The following is a 17,240-nucleotide window of genomic DNA, read 5'->3' as shown; positions in this document are numbered from 1 at the left end:
AAAAATGTCACCTATAATAAAATTTAAGATCACAGTAGAAGAGTGAAAACGTAGGTAATTTCAAGGGTCAGTTTGGAGATCTGACTACCTTTCCTGATCTTCCTATTTGTCCATTAGATGCTGATATAATCTTTAACTTGCCACTGAGAATGTCTTATTTCACCCCGTTTTACTTCAATTCTCTCTATCCAGTGGTAAAATTTAAGCCACACTTTTTAAAATCAATATTTTAGAGGCCCCTTTTTCTTCTTTCCAGCCATTCACACCCAAGGATGTCCCTGAGTAGGAGGAGAAGGAAAAAGAAGGGGGCCCCTTTAATCTCATCTATGCTTCCATGAAAAACTTCCCATATTCTGTCAATGTCTCATCCAAATGTCAGTTCACACGTGCCCCTACGAAAACTACATTCTAACCCAAGACATGCCATACATCCTTCAGTCTACCTAATTTCCTCATTCTCTAGATTGGCTTTGATGTTTGCTTTTCACACCACTCCTTGAATACCATCCCCTCAGTACAACTTTCAGGGCTTTTAAGTTCAAAGATGATGAACTCTCTGACAACTAACTTAAGAAATACATACTTACTTTCATTCTTAAACCAAGACATTAAACATTAACCATATATAGACACACATGTAAACATGTGAGATGTGTGTGTAATTATTAGCAGAGTATAGTTAGCATCTTTATTACCATGAGTGAATTAGTATAAATAGCGTGTAATCAGGAAAAATGAAATATACACTTACCCCTGCGTAGAACATTTTATTTCGAAAACGACTGTTGAATTTCTCTGGATTTGCTTCTGCAAAAGGGAAAAGGTAGTTTTGTTATAGAGACCTGATTAAAGGTAGTGAGTTAGATTAGCACCCCTACTTCTCCCCTCTCCCTCCCCATCCCAAGGACCCAACAGCTTCATCATCATCTTTCCCTTAGTTACAGGCAGCTGGCACGGTTGTCCAGTGCGGCAAAGTGTAGCCCCAAACTGGCGTCGGTGGCAGCATCAACTGGGAGCCTGCTAGATATGCAAATCCTTAGGCTCTACCCTGAACCTACTGACTTAGAACGTCTGGGGGCTGGGGTCTAGGAATCTGCTTTAACAAGTTCTCCAGGCGATCCACACGCACATTAAGGGCTGAAACACTCTAGACTCTATTCAAAATAGAGGGCTGGCAGGGATACAGTGCAGGGGTGATAGAAGAAAGGGGGGGGAGGGGGAGGGTCAATTATTTGCTTTGACCTCCATAGGACATGGCTTCCATAAACTATCTATGCAGTTTCAAATTTAATTACATATGGGGAATTTGGATAACAATTAAGAGAATTTGCTTTCATATTTTGCAAAAACTCCTAACTACCATCTGTACTGTTGTCTGTGACAGGCCTTGAAACATCATTTGATTTAGTGAAGTTATATAAATATATAGATATAGAGATATATAGATAGATAGATATATACAGATGACCTGCAGAATGGACCCAGGGCATAGGACAACAAAAGCTCTGACTGAAATGGTTTAATTTTGAGTTTGTTCCTGAATGTTATATAGGTTGAGGACCATAAAACGATTAGACGAGAATTTGCATTGGAAAATGTTCACATGAATTCAACGGATTAAAAAATCCCCAAATGAAATGCTATTTCCTTACATTCTTTCTAATAAAATTCCAAGAGATTCCAAAGGAACCCACTGTAAATATTTGCTTTCTGCTCTTTTGTCCCATATGATCATTAATCCCTTCTTAGGGGTAGGTCTTTCTCCAAGTCATTTCTCATCAGACAGCTGGCTGACTAGCCGGAAGTCTCCAAATCCCAAACCTATTTTTGAATGGCAAGCGTGACACCAGATGGCAAAGGTCACGAAGACCAAAATTCTACCTACATCGTCCACCCTCTGGGCTCCATGATTCACATCCTTCACGTATGAAAAACACATTCACTCCCTCCCAGGTCCCTAAAGGCCTCATCTCAATTATAGCATCAACTCAAAATCCAAAAATCTCATCTAAATCTCATTAGCTCATACTTCCCAAATCTCATCATCTAAATGATTTCGCTCTGGATGTAATCCATTTATAATGATGATCAGACCCTGGGTATAACCCATTCCAATAGTTTAATATATTAATCCCATCTTTGTATACAACACAATAACACATGTGCCATTAGAATGGAATCCTAAACCCTACTTTTGTCTGAAATTGGTCTTGCCTATTAGGGAGTAAATATAAGTTCAACACTATGTTTATAAAAATCAGTAAGTGATTTGAACCTCACGTAACACACATCTTCCAAATGCTCTGCATTGGATATCTCCTAGATCTTAAGACTTCAGGTATGTATATATAAATGACTCTAAAATCTACGTCCACAGTACAGTGCCACCTTCAACTCAAATTGTATATATTATAAACATCTTTCCTTCCAATGCCATCTCCCATTAAGGACAAATATTTTTATCAACACTATCTTCATGTTTCGAACACCATTGCAAAAATCTTACACTATGTATTAGTTGGTCACCTAACCCATATCTTTATCACAAACTCATTTTCCTTCCTGTCTGAAATGCCCTCGCCCACTTTACTTCTTGTCTACAACAAACTCCTTCTTTATTTCCTACGATACTCCCTCCTACCCTTTCTGGAAACTTTCCCCTGATACCTTTGTCCTGCCAACAGTCCCTACCAAACTCCCACATTATACACTGTCTGAACAACTAATCTTACCCTTACTTTATATTCCCTTCTACTTTTATTTATTTTTTATATACAGGCCCATCCTCCAATTAAACATTCCGTTCCTGTAACAAACATTGAGACAGCCACTGGACTTGGCACAAGGAATATAAAAGTAAAGACATAGTCTTTTGCCCTCATGTTGTTTAGAGTGGGGGAGACAGGTCTGAAAATGAAAAATAAAATGTCCTTTTGTATATGCCATAGAAAGATGTCTCTGTAAGACAAAGTAGGAGCCACACATAAAGGGAATGATCAGAAAAGTGTTCCAGAGGCAAGTACACTTGAGTCTTGAATGATGAGTAGATGCCACGTTGAGGTTCAAGATGGAAAAGAAGGTTACAGAGAACCTCGGACAGTGAGAGTTTCTCAAGGGCAGACTGTGCCTAAGTCTTACTACCTGGGTAAGAGCCTGGCACTGTGTCCTTTGCAGCGATGGTGATGATGAAATTTGGTAAGCCACTGAAAATAACACCTTTTAAAAGAAATCTGTCAGTTCTCCATATGAATCATGAAACATTCATAATCCTTTGAAACATGCTGATCTGCATGTCTCTGTATATTCGGTGAAAATAGCAAATCCTAAATCAGATTTAAAAACTGCCTCCTCTAGAGTCATAGTTGTATTTCCTTGACCTTGTAGCAGAGGCTCAAATCCTCTGAATAAGAAGTAACTTCAATGAGGCAGTACAACTTTAGCAGACAATCTCAGACTAAAAGTTTGATGTGTTTAATATCCTTCATGTCCCCCCCAAAATGACAATCTAATTCACGCAGCTGGCAAAGTGAGATCTTGCTTTGCTACCTGATAACCATAATCATCGCTAACATGCCTATATGTTAATAGATTGGAATATTTTCAATGTACTTCCTCAAGCACTGTCATGATGCAGTAGTGATTAAAGCGCTGGGCAAGACTCCAACTGACAGTTAAATGACCAATCCTATTAAAACTCTCAAGTCTGTTCCAAACAACTGCACGTTCTGATGTGCAACAGTTCAGCCATGCATGGCTTAGCCACTATGAGAATAAAAAAGCTTCTGTTTTCCAATCAAATTAAGTATACCTTCTATCTGATGAAATTATTCATGTTTGCATTCTTTATATACAAAATGTTAAGTCAATCAAAATGTTAAGACTATCTTTACTCCTTGCTTGATTTTTTACTGGTAATTCTAAAGGCATTTACACAGTAATGCCACTAATAAACTGTCTCAAAATAAATGTCGTTTTAATTGTCCCTTCTGAAAGAAACACAATATAAGTATCAATAGTAACGCAGAAGTCTGCATTTGTCCCATGTCAGTTTGATGGGTTATTTCGCATCTATGCCAAAAATTGTTTCTGCAATTAAATTTTTTAAGATTCTGCTTTAGTGAGACTTGTTTTTACTACCCATTGCATGTAAATGGATTAGCGTAATTCCCAATGTATTATATTTTCGGACTAATAACTAATCGGTTATTCTGTGCAAGCTCTTTTGTGTTTGTTTTTTGGTAATGGCTCTTATGGGGCTTTGAATCACTCTGCAAGTATTTGATGGCAAATGATACAAGTTTTGTCATGAACTCTCAGTCCCTGAGCAGCTGTATTTGAGAACAGTTTGAAGTCTCAACTATGGTTTGCGTGGCTCGAGAACAGCCACTCACACAATCTACCAACAAAGTAAGTACGTATGCCCCTACTGAAAATGCGGCCTGCTATCTTTCTCTTCTTTCTGCAGCTGAGCTTGAGATTTCTTGACTATCCAGGTAAAAATATGGGGAAAATCCAAATAAATGGACAACAGTAAAAAAATAATAATAATAATAGCTTGAGTAATTATACCTTTTATCATAAATAATGATTTTTTTTTTTTTTTCTTAACGCAAAAAGAAGAGACTAACAGATACTAAGAAGTCCACACCTCTGGTCTAGGCATATCAACCAAATCTGGTTCCAATAGTTTGTGCATATTTATTGTGTACCGTCTCAATATCCTCTCCATAAGTATGGTATGCGTTACTCTCAATCAACAGCAATCCTCCCTTATCCAGCTCTTCAGTGGTTGCTTCTCCTCAAGGGCCTGGGCTTACCTGCAGGGAAAATGTTTGCAATTCCTTTTCCGATTGCAGGAAAGCACTTACACTAAACCTCGGCAATAAAGGATTCAAAGTAAAGTATTAACTCTTGGCATCTTTCAACCAATTATCTTATAATCACACATATAAAACGATGTAGACATACATATACACCACAATTGGTACGTTCCTCTCTAAAATGAAATAGTTCCGTAATTTAAAAGAAAAGAAAAAAAAAATCGCTTTCCCACAAGAATTCTTTCTAAGCTTGGTCTTTCCACCGTGAGGTCTCTCTTTGCTGCCCTCTCATTCTGAGGCACCAAAGTCTCACCACAGTACAAGGAAACATATCATTAGGATAACTTTCAGATTGATAAGACAAAATATTAGGCTCCCTTGAATGAGCTCTCTGTCCAGCACTTCCTCACTTAGGCCTCTTTTCCTGGCAGGATGTCTAATTTGGAGGTTCATGCATTAGTGATAGCTGTACTACTTTACAAGTACTGTTAAGAAACGTAAAGATTTTATTAGGAAGCCCAGATCCAGAGTCTCCCAAAGAATATGAGAAATAAATGGGGTAAGATATGGAGGAAGAAATCTCCAGTTACTTCCCCAAGTCTACTCTCCTTAAATTAGGAAAGGCAGCAGGTTATAAATGCCAGCCCTAATGTAGGACCCTCTGAATATCTAATCTCTGAGAACTGTCTAGAGCAGGGAGGTGCGGAGCGTGTCGGTGTTTCTGATTTGGGTATTTGATATTTATGGTTCTGTTGTCAACCAACCTTTCTATCTGTGATTTTCTGGTTAACCAGAGAAAACTATGACTCTTTCTTTAATCAGTACTCCTTCTATTTAGCTCAGCATTTGACCCTCAAAGCCTCATGAAACCAGGAAGGCAAAGTCTAACAAAATTGCTGAATTCAGTAAGAGAATTACAGGTTTATACTCTACTTTTATTTTGTCTTCTAACAGCCTTAATCCTACAGCCCCATTCCTGATCTTTAGTATATAAAAGTGTTGTCAGAACTTTCTCTGCATTATTACTGGAATCTGAACCATTGAACTTTAGCCTTTTGTACTCTGTATTTCAAATTCTATGAGTTAAAAGCTTAGAGCCTCTTGCAGAATCTAGAGGAAAAGTAAAATAATCCCTCATTATGACTTTTATCTCACAAATTACTTATACTTGCAGCCAAGCATTATTTTGGTTACATGTTACCATATTCACAAGGGACTAGGTACAGGCAGAGACATATTGTACAAGAAGAGAGTTTAAGAGAAAGAGGTTAAGAGAGACCAAGAAAGCAAGAGATTGAGGCTTCAAAGCATAAGACAAAATCCTAAACTTTCTCAGTTCTGAATGACATAAGAAAATTTTGATGAAATATTTAACTTGTCATTATTTCATCTTATTTCTCTTTCAAAAGTTATTTTGCTTCCCCAAATCTCGATTCCATCTCTTCTAGTACTTAAATGACCACCAGCCCTCATTCATACTACCTCATCCAGTGGAGATTCCAAGCACCTTCCATGCCTAATCCAATCACCGTCAAGCCCTTTTCTTTCAACCTAAACCACCTATAGCCAGCCCCCGTACTGTTCTAAGGTGACTGTTGTCTCTTTTGTGCACATAGGGAAGACTTTTATGTTTGGCTACAAGATTTCCATGGCCTTGGTTATAAAGTCCTGAGCTTTAATAACTGGCGGTTTGAGAAGCTGTAAGTATTCTAATGACTTTAGTGAAAGACTCTCTTTTTATCACTTCTTAGTAGTTCACTAACTTCAAAGCTTCTAGTCAAACCTAAAGATCAGCAGTCCTGAGTCCCGGAGTAAACATCTGGTCCTGACCTTTACCATCTTTGAGACCCTAAACAATGAGGTCTCAGAGCAACATCTGTAATAAGTTCCTATCTTGTCTAGCTCCCAGGGTCAACATGAAGGTTCAAATGGAACAGCATTAGACACACTGTCAACATTTAAGTGATATGCGAACAAAACGGAACATGCAAAACACCTGCTGGAAACTTCCTCCCTGGGAGATGGAAATGGGACGTTGTCCTCACCTCTGGATTCATGGAACTCCAGTGTGACGTGGGCATCAAATCCGAGGCTGAAGTAATTATTGAAAACATTCAGAGGAAGCTGCAACGATGAACAAAGGCAGAGGTGAAGTTGTGTGTGACCAAGCAAAAAGAGGAAAATAAAACCTAAAGCCAGACACTTGTCTCTGGGGCAAGTCCCTGGGAGAATGATCAATTAAAACTCAAGGCAGGGGTGTCTATGTGGAAGGAACAACAGATTTTTGAATTAATTCTTTAGTGAAAGCTCAACTCAAATGATACTCCTAAGAATTTTAAATAGTTTAGGAAAAAAGGGATACAAATACAAATTATTCAATGAGAACCATTCTTGTGTATATTGCAATAAGAGAACCTCATAAGCTGAGGGATGCACATTTGTAATAGTTACACAGGATGACTCAACAAGCAAACTTAGCAAGTAAATTCAATTGTAAGGATCGTGTCTAACCTTCTTAATCAGTGGATGCAAGTTTTTTCAAGAATTTACGTTCAGCATATTAATACTGCAACTTAAAATGAATAACATTTGTTTACCCTTCACTTATTTTCCAAAAAAATACATTTTTTGACAAAAGTCATGTAAGCAATAAGTCAGTGGGAGCCATTCAGCTATTCTCAACCTAGAGGAAAAATAAAAATTAAAATATATATATGTGTGTGTGTGTGTGTGTATTTATCAGTATTCAGATTCCTATTTAGTCTATAAACTCTTATCTTTAATATGACTGTGAAATATGCAACGCAGACACACAGATACACATACAAGCCTTAGCTTTCCTTCCCAGAGTCCTCTGGGTCCCTGGCTGTTACTGCTACAAGCTGAGTAAAGGAAAGAAGAAACTATGCAGCCTGAAGTCCTGCATTAAAACTACAAAGCTGATATGATTTGAAGGCTTCAGTTGAATGTTAGAACAATTAGAAAAGCATGTGGAAAATGCTAGAAGGCAAATGGTGGTTCTTACACTTTTCCTTCTGCAACTCAGAATGAAAGATAAACGTTAAAAGTAAATAGAGGGGCTTCCCTGGTGGCGCAGTGGTTGAGAGTCCGCCTGCCCATGCAGGGGACACGGGTTCATGCCCTGGTCTGGGAAGATCCCACATGCCGCGGAGCGGCTGGGCCCGGGAGCCATGGCCGCTGAGCCTGCGCGTCCGGAGCCTGTGCTCCGCAACCGGAGAGGCCACAACAGTGAGAGGCCCACGTACCGCAAAAAAAAAAAAAAAAAAAAAAGGAAATGGAGAGGTAATTTTATCTCAGCCTAGATAATGTTTCCAGATAATTATCAGGTTTATCCTCCAGATAGAAATGCACTTCTCTTCTATTAGAAATAAGTGTTTGGCCTCAAGATTTCAAAAGTAAGTTTATTACAGGGTTTCATATGCCCCTTGATCAGTAAGACTTTCTGTTTGACTAGAGCGATAATCACGTCCCATTAAGAGAAAAATGAAATGAGAGGAAGAGTCAGAGGGAGAGCAAGAGAGATATTAATGCAGAAAGAGAAAAATTGAAATAAAGGATGAACCTTCGATGGAACACCGAGTCAGAGCTTGTACTGATTCAGAGGTCAGATCAGCCCTTAGAAGTGGTTAAAACCGACTAGAGAACAGGGAGAGAAACTAAACACATAGAACCTTGCCAAAACATGTCTCACTCTCCTGGCTTCAAATATGAGAATGTCCAGTTCCTGCACTGAAACAAAATACAAGTCCTTAGTAATGACAGCAAGGGTTGGTGATCCTGCCAAAAGCGCAGATATGTTCATTTCTCCCATTTATGCTCTTTTGGCTACAATTCTAACCCATGTCTTAGCATCCACTAGGAGAACATCTGGTCACCATCCCCTAAATAACATCACAATTTAGTCTGTTATTAAGTTCTTATTCATATTTTCCAGGAAAAATTGCCCTGATTTCCTACACATCTCCTCAAAAATTCACTTTCAAAACCCTTTAATTATCTGGATTAATGTTCCCAGGCTGCACCAAGAAGTCTTTCCATTTCTTAAGCTATTGGGAAGAGAATTAAATATAGATTGCTATTGAGGTTCTAACCACTCCAAGTTGAGTGGGGATAGGTCCATAACATTTCCATATGGTACACTTCTTTGTACTTTAGCTGTTTTCTATCCAACTTCTGTAAGTCAAATACATTAGGAAGAAGTATTATATCCCAAGATGACACTTGTTTAAACAACATTGTGACGTTATGAACTCAAGATCAACTGAGCAATCGTGATATCTACTAAAAACCTTATAGTTTCTGGATCATAGTTTAGGTGAAAAAACCATGAAGGTAAGACAAAACCTGTTTTAACCAATTTTAGCCAAATAAGTAACTTGAGCATCTATCACAATTGTCAGGATTATGGTACTAATCAATAAAGGTGCATTGATTTGGTCTAAAATGATATCGGATTTTAAGGCTGAAACCACCATGAAATCTTGGCCTCAATCAATGGCACAACCCAATATAGCAGGGATGCTGTTTAAGTACAGATGCCTGGGCCTTCACCCTGCATCTACTTAATCAGAATCACTGGGAATAGGACCTTGTAATCTGCATTTTATAGGCACACCTGGAGATTCTTACACAACAAAAATTTGAAAACACCGTTACAGAAGAAAAGTGGAAAGTAATAGAAAGCAAGTGTCTACTCAGAAACCTATCAGATTTATCTGAGATTGAGGCCAGAACTTAAAGCCAATGTTCCCCTGAAGCTCTATAGTAGCATTTTTACAATTATGTCCCTTGATTTGTCTTGGGTTGAGATACAAGTTCAATCACTGAAGGAAAAACACTAAGTCAAACATTTATTTAGGCATCTTGATGTCCCAATCAAGTGATGAAATTGAAATATTTGCTATCAGACGAGAAATCTCAGGCATTTTTCTTTCTTTTGAAAGACCCTGTGCCTAATGCTTCAGATCATACGATTTTTTTAAACTCATAGGTTAAGAGTTTGCAATGATTAGATTAGATTAGAAATAGAAAGATTAGAAAACTGATATATTTCTTTCTGGTGTGGAATTTGAGGACAGAGAACAGCTCCCTGCTCTATGGAAGTAGGTAGGAAATCTTGGTCTTTAGAAGTCTACGGGGCAGAATCATCAGGAAGTGTTATACTCATAGCCCTAGTAGCTGTCAACTCAAACACCGTCCTGTCATCTCATAGGAAGGAATCAGCACGTGCCCTCCAGCCAGGAACATATTTCCTGTGACTCAGGCAGATACTCCAGGGTTAGCTTTCTGCTGAAGGAAGAACTCTCTAACCTTACACACGCCATCTTCAAGTTCTTCTGGAGGCAAGTCTGGGTTTCTTTCCACATGGAGGTTCCAGCGATCTAGCTGTACAATTGTCCCGTCTTCTACTTGGCAAAGGATCTTAGAAACAGGTTCATCAGTGTAGCCCTAAGGAATCAAAGAGCACACACATTGCTGCTGGAGTAGGGAACAGTACAGCCAAAGGTATTTCATGCAAGGCAGAGCCCTTGTTCTACGGCTGTTTATTTTGTAATTAGCAAGGCTGGGAGAGTAAACTGTTTTCCTCCAGGTACTTAGAGTTTAAGACAATAGGCATGGGTAATGTGCACAGAAATACTAACTCTAGCTGGTTTGAGCTGAGGAATGACTTTTGCCAGCACCAAGAACCAATAGCCACCGGCAGGCTTTTGAGATCCATGCTGGATGGCTGTTTTTATCAGAGTGAAAACAGGTCGCCCCAGGCCTCCTACTAGAGGAATTTGGAGGATACACAGAACAAATGTATGTGGAAAAGCGGGAAAAGAATTAAGGTGACATCGGCTAGACAATTTCTTCCACTGACGTTCCATTTCACTCACCTCTCCCTGACCTTGTACTAGGACACCATTCCTTCCAGGACCTAGGGCAAGTCTGACTGAGGAATAGCCCTGCTAGGGAGCTAGCTACTTACTCCTTGAGCACACATTACTGATAGCACGATTATTAAAGACAGTCAAGTCACTGATTTGGATAAGAGGAATTAATGCCAATAATACCGATGGGAGGTTAATTCATCCAAGGCCAAATAAATATCTGTTAATATCCGGACATAATTATCACCTATGGGAGGTGAATGCACCCAAAAGCCAGAGTAACATCTGCTAATATCTGAAGGTAGTTTTCATGGAGCTCAGCCCAGGCAATGGTCTCATACGAGCAGTTAAAAAGCTGGTGGAGCAGCATATGTTAGCATATTGTGCTTTCTTATTTTCTTAGTACTATAAAAATAATGATGATGACGATGATAAAATGGCTGGTTAGTGACAGCTAAACTACTTTCAACAAGCTTTCCTGAATTGGCTCCATGTTGAAAAGGACAGTTGGTTACCTGTATAACCAACAGTTGGTTACCTGTATAACCTGTATAAAATCATGACGACACTGACCAGAAATCTAAATGCTCAAACAAAGCCATAACTCTTCCAGGATGGTAAATCTGAACCAGACTCACTCTTCTGGAGAGGACTGGGGGTCAGGAGCAATTCAAGTCTCTGTGATTGTTTAACATGAGGACCTAAGGCCAACCCATCCTCTGTCTTTAGTGGGTACCTCAAAAAGCCCCAGGCCTGTGTACTGACCCCCATTTTTTTTAAATATAAAATGTTCCCTTCTTCTCTAGCTGACTATAAGTTTAAACTGAAGAAGTCACCAGATAAAACCATGGTTCATGGGGGACCTTGATTCTCAACTCTAACTCGTTCCTTGAACAAGAGTAGCATGTGCCCCTTCCACTTGAGCATCTGTGGGTTTGGGGATCTGTTGCTGGATGACATGGGCAGCCCCTGAGGGCAGTTCTTACCCCTCCCCAGTTGAGAGTTCGAGCCAGGTCGTTCCCAGTCCCCAGAGGAAGGACCCCAACCGGAGGCTGAGGGCTCAGCTGCAGTTCATCCAGAATGGAAAGGATCCAGCCCACCTACAGACATTTTGGGGACCAGAAGAGATATAAGGAAGACAGATAAGTTACAAAGACGACAACCTGAGAACAGGGGCCTTTAAAAGGAGCAAATAGAATAGTTCTACTTTTCTTTAAAACATGCATGTTTTAATCCAGTGACCAGGGAACTGAAAGACCACTTATCTCAAGCAGTTTCAAAATGGCAAGTCTCTTATAGGAAAAAGAACCATTTTGCATATGCTGTATCATATAAGCAAAACTAGACCCATTCATCTGTATGTTACCTAGAGATGTACTTTAAAATTCAGGAGAGTTTACAATTTAGGGAGGTATATACATAGGGCACTGCAGGAAATCTAAGACTCAGGATCAGACTAAACCTCAATTCTGGCTCATATTGGCTTTGTAATCTTGATTAAGTTATTTAACCTCACAGACTCATTTATCTGATTTTCAAAATGGAGATAATGCCTACCTCACAAGATTGTTTATAGATTAAACTAAAACGTATATAAAACCCTCATTATGGTGCATGGCCCATGTAAGCACTTATTAAATGGTTACTCTCCATGTTATCTTAGAAATTAGACGTGCTTTCCTAAGTATCCCTTAGGAAATGTTTATCCCATGAAACATTATGAAAACATAATTATGGATGAACTTAGTACTTATTGTAAGTTTAGGCAGAAAACAGATACTTATATACTAGAATCATATTCCTGTTTAATCTTTTTCTAAGATAAATAATACTTTGGGTTTAGTCTTATTGTAACTATTTAGAAAAATTACTCCAAACTTGGAAACACCAAAAAGAAACTTGCATATCCTCACAATGTCATTCTAGAGTAGTGTCACAGGCTTATCTAAGAACTTTATGACTGTAGGTTAACTTGAGGATTTCTGTCCTGCAGAGGTACAAATGTCAAGAAGAGATCACTTTAAAGGTTATGGTTCTATTCCCCCATAAGGGCATAAACTAATTTTGTCTCAAATTTAGAAAAATTATTTTGGTATGAACTACATAATCATTTTCCTCTTCTTGTATTATCTTGCTGATTCCTTTATTAAAAAGCTAAATAGGGCTTCCCTGGTGGCCCAGTGGTTGAGAATCTGCCTGCTAATGCAGGGGACACGGGTTCGAGCCCTGGTCTGGGAGGATCCCACATGCCGCGGAGCAACTAGGCCCGTGAGCCACAACTACTGACCCTGCGTGTCTGGAGCCTGTGCTCCGCAACAAAAGAGGCCGCGATAGTGAGAGGCCCGCGCACCGCGATGAACAGTGGCCCCCGCTCGCCGCAACTAGAGAAAGCCCTCGCACAGAAATGAAGACGCAACACAGCAAAAATAAATTAATTAATTAATAAACTCCTACCCCCAACATCTTCTTTAAAAAAAAAAAGCTAAATAAATTTTTGACATGTATTCATTCTAAATTTGTATGAGAATTATTTTTTAAAATTTTTTAAAAATTGTACTTTAATAGTACATTTATTGAACACTACTGCATATAAAACATGGAACTAAGTAATTGAAATAAAAAGGTAAATGAACTACACTAAGATAGGTAAGGCAGAATGCCTGCTCTCAAGGAGTTTACAATTAACAAAAAGAGAGGCATACTGATTGCTTTCTATGTGCTAGTCCCTGAGCAAATTTTTCTACGGAATTATCTTATTAAACTTCAAAACAACTCTCTACAATAGATATAATTTTTGTCTTCATTTTGTAGATAAGGAAACCAAGACTTGGAAGGTTTAGTAGTAACCTCCTTAATCATTTGCGAGGGAGAGCTGACATTCAAATCTAGGTTTGCCACACACCAAAGGCCAACCTCTTAGCCACTCTGGTGCAGGGGACCTTTCAGTAAAGAACTAAACCCGGCTCTAGATGTGGCCTGAACATCCCTGAGACCATGGCATGTACCTTGGGAACCTGTGGAACACTGGGGAAACCTTGGAAATTGCTTAGTCAAATTCAGTTAATTTGCAGATTTATTAACTGAGGTACACAGAGGTCATGTTATTTGCTCAAGACAAAATAATCAAAAGTGGCAGAGTCGGAGTCATGCCAGGTCTGTTGACTTGCATCTAAAATCCTTTCTCCTCCAAGACGAGTACTTCCCAGGATGTCAAACTTGCCCATCTGGCAAGAAATCTAAAACTGTCTTTACCTTCTAGAAACGGATACCACTATGTTCATCCAAAGTGGTAAACTAAAAATCCAGACCTACACTAGTGTCCAAAATCCCCCCCTTTCCCCCAAACTGGGCGATTTGCTCCTAGACAAGTCCTTAGATTTCCAGCCAGCACTTCTTTAGCTCTTCCCTTACACACAATACTCACTAACCTTGCTAACTGAAGTAAAGGGAAAAAATGCCAGATGGTAAAGTAGTGCTGATGACTATGTTAGCTATTGCTCCTGAGCTGCTAAAAGCACAAACTAGACACGGTAAAAGCAGATACCTCTAATAAACTACAAGAGGGGGATTTAAAAGTCATTAAAAAGGAGGTGAAAACTCAGAAATCCCAACAAACTGGGATCACTGGCTGCAGCTGTAAACAGCCCTGAGTAGAAACAGAGACTCTCAGAAATGCGGTGGAACTTTCTAGAAACCAATTCAATATCCCATACAGAGCAGGGAGAAGAAGGCAGTCTCTTTAAAACTTCTGAGAGATGATCATGCAGACCTCAGTCCATTTACCTTTAGGGAGATTTTTGTTACGTTTATTTGAAATAGGTCTATCTTTTCTGAGTAAAGATAATGCTATGAGTTCACACTTTCAACACCCCATTTCACTCTAGACACAAACATGGGAGGGAAAAAAAGTCTTCATGGGCCAGAAACAAATGAAGCACAATATGGCAAGCAGAGGAAACCAGGAGTTTGGCTTCTGTCTGATTAGGGGGAATAAAAGTTCACCCCTGGCTTGTAGGAGGCTGTGTATGAACCAGGCTCCCCACTGGCCAGCAGAAAAGAGGCCAAGAAGAGAGGGTGAGCGATCACTGCCTGAGGCCATAACCCATAGAAAGTTGGGATGTCTTAAGGCTCGAGGCACACAGCCTCTCTCTAACAGTACGTCCAAATTCCCACGAGCTCAATGACACACCTGAAACACCCCTGACATGGCTGCAGGATGGGAGCCTTAGCCACTTAAAGAAAACCCGACTCTACTCTCAGGATCCTGAAACCATTCAAACTACTAGAAAGGATTAGTAAAAGGAGGCAGAGAAAGAAAAAGGAAAAATCATAAAAAAAAAGAACTACCATATGACCCAGCAACCCCACTACTGGACATATACCCTGAGAAAACCTTAATTCAAAAAGAGTCATGTACCACAATGTTCATGGCAGCTCTATTTACAATAGCCAGGACATGGAAGCAACCTAAATGCCCATCGACAGATGAATGGATAAAGAAGATGCGGCACATATATACAATGGAATATTACTCAGCCATAAAAGGAAACAAAATTGAGTTATTTGTAGTGAGGTGGATGGACCTACGATCTGTCATACAGAGTGAAGTAAGTCAGAAAGAGACAAATAAATACTGTATCCTAACACATATATATGGAATCTAAAATAAAAAAAAAAAAGGTTCTGAAGAACCTAGGGGCAAGACACGAATAAAGACGCAGACGTAGAGAATGGACTTCAGGACACAGGAAGGGGGAAGGGTAAGCTGGGATGAGGTGAGAGTGGCATGGGCATATATACACTACTAAATGTAAAATAGATAGCTAGTGGGCAGCCGCATAGCACAGGGAGATCAGCTCGGTGCTTTGTGACCACCTAGAGGGGTGGGATAGGGAGGGTGGGAGGGAGAGGCAAGAGGGAGGAGCTATGGGGATATATGTGTATGCATAGCTGATTCACTTTGTTATAAAGCAGAAAGTAACACACCATTGTAAAGCAATTATACTCCAATAAAGATGTTAAAAAAAAAAAGAAAAAGGAAAAATCAAACTCAGCAAAACAACTTCCTCTGAACACGAGCCTGCAGAGAGATATTCTAAATCCCAGGAAGAACGCTAATAGTAAGATGGATGGGAAGGTTAGAGGAATAATTCACAGCCCATGAAACACAAATAATTTTCAAATAACTTTGAAATAAGTGTCCCATACCTTCCACGAATTGATAAGGTGTCTTCTAATAGTCCTTTGATCAGTATAATTGTCCTCATTCAAACCTTAAGAGCTGTTCCTGTTTTTGTTTTTGTTTTCTGAGAAGGTTGCCAAGAATCCACATGAAACTGTGGCGTGGTTCCACACAAAATGCCATGAGCCCTCCGGACCCTTTGATTTTCCCTTTCTTCTCAATTGATTTGCTTTACAAAAATGCATAAATAGATTCTATCTTCTTTTTCCAACAGCCAGTTATTCAATTATTTAATTTTCCCCCGAATACAAGCAGATAATCTTAGTATTTCATTATTACACGACGCTTGGAGCCATCAAATGTCTCCTGCCTTTCACAGCAGAGATTTCTTTTTTCTGTCTTGAAATTCCCTCAGGTACAATCCATGTTAGGTTAACAGTTCTTTGGCTGAAGTGGGCCCGTACCTCTCCTTTGCACAACGCCTGAACAGTTGTTCTCATCCAAGAGCTACATCGTCACTACCCAACAACCAGCTGCCTCAGAAGGCAACATAACATAGGCGTGCAGGGAAGGCACAGAGCTGCGAGGAGCCCAGCTGCGTCTGAAGCCTGGCTCTATCACCTACCGAAACTCACGGAGCCAGTGAGTCACCTAATCTAAGTTCCCTCCTATGTGAAAAGGGATAACAGTACCTGCCTCATAGGGGTATTTTACCAACTAAATAACATGGAGACATTGCTTAGCATGTGCCTGACAAATAGGAAATGCTAAATTAACATTAACTGCTATGATTAAGATATATTTTTCTTCCTCTTTCTTTACTTCATCCATAAAGGTCCAGTTTCCTAGAAGCAAAATGCCCTCTTCCTGTCTCTCCACTTAAAGAAAAGTTGAGTCTCAAAGTTCACAAATCACTCCCACCTTTGACTGCCATCAAGTCACAAAAATCTCTCTTTCACAGACTATCACAAACAGTAAAAGCCAAGCTGCACTGCAGCATAAAAAGGAGGGAGGGAGGGAGAGAGGGAGGGGGAGGGAGGGAGGGAGAGAGGGGGAGCGAGTGAGGGAGAGAATATGGAACAAATACACCTACAATAGCAGGAGACATAAAAGATCTTGAGTAATAATCCGTGTACTTGCCCCTATGAAAGCAAAACTATGCAAAAGTCTTAAGGTCCAAAGCTGTGATCGGAGGCCCTCCCTTCCCAGGACAGTGCTCCTGCTGGAAGTCCAGACTGCAGGTTCGTGGGCAGCGACTGTGTTTGCTGGGGCTTTCGCATGACCCCAAATCCTCTCCACCAGCTTGACCAGCACCCCTTCAATTAAACTTCATTAATTGCAACA

At 39.7% G+C, this 17,240-nt stretch overlaps 1 protein-coding gene across 2 annotated transcripts in view; it reads right to left on the bottom strand.

Annotated features, from left to right (window-relative positions):
* The window catches only part of DGKI (diacylglycerol kinase iota), a 452,138-nt gene that overhangs the window by 183,235 nt on the left and 251,663 nt on the right, over positions 1-17,240 (bottom strand). For both annotated transcript variants that reach the window (XM_030759800.2, XM_022580220.3), the window contains 4 exons: positions 11,701-11,814; positions 10,152-10,289; positions 6,866-6,944; positions 752-807 (listed from right to left, as the gene is read on the bottom strand). In XM_030759800.2, the coding sequence (XP_030615660.2) occupies positions 752-807; positions 6,866-6,944; positions 10,152-10,289; positions 11,701-11,814 (387 nt within the window). The remainder of the gene's footprint in view (positions 1-751; positions 808-6,865; positions 6,945-10,151; positions 10,290-11,700; positions 11,815-17,240) is intronic.

This window comes from Delphinapterus leucas, chromosome 9 (assembly GCF_059928025.1).
Source record: "Delphinapterus leucas isolate spDelLeu-1000000601 "Yukka" chromosome 9, BTC_Dleu_Yukka2, whole genome shotgun sequence".
NCBI lineage: Eukaryota > Metazoa > Chordata > Mammalia > Artiodactyla > Monodontidae > Delphinapterus > Delphinapterus leucas.
The sequence above is the reverse complement of the archived record's forward strand: the minus strand, read 5'-3'. Positions and strand labels throughout refer to the sequence as shown.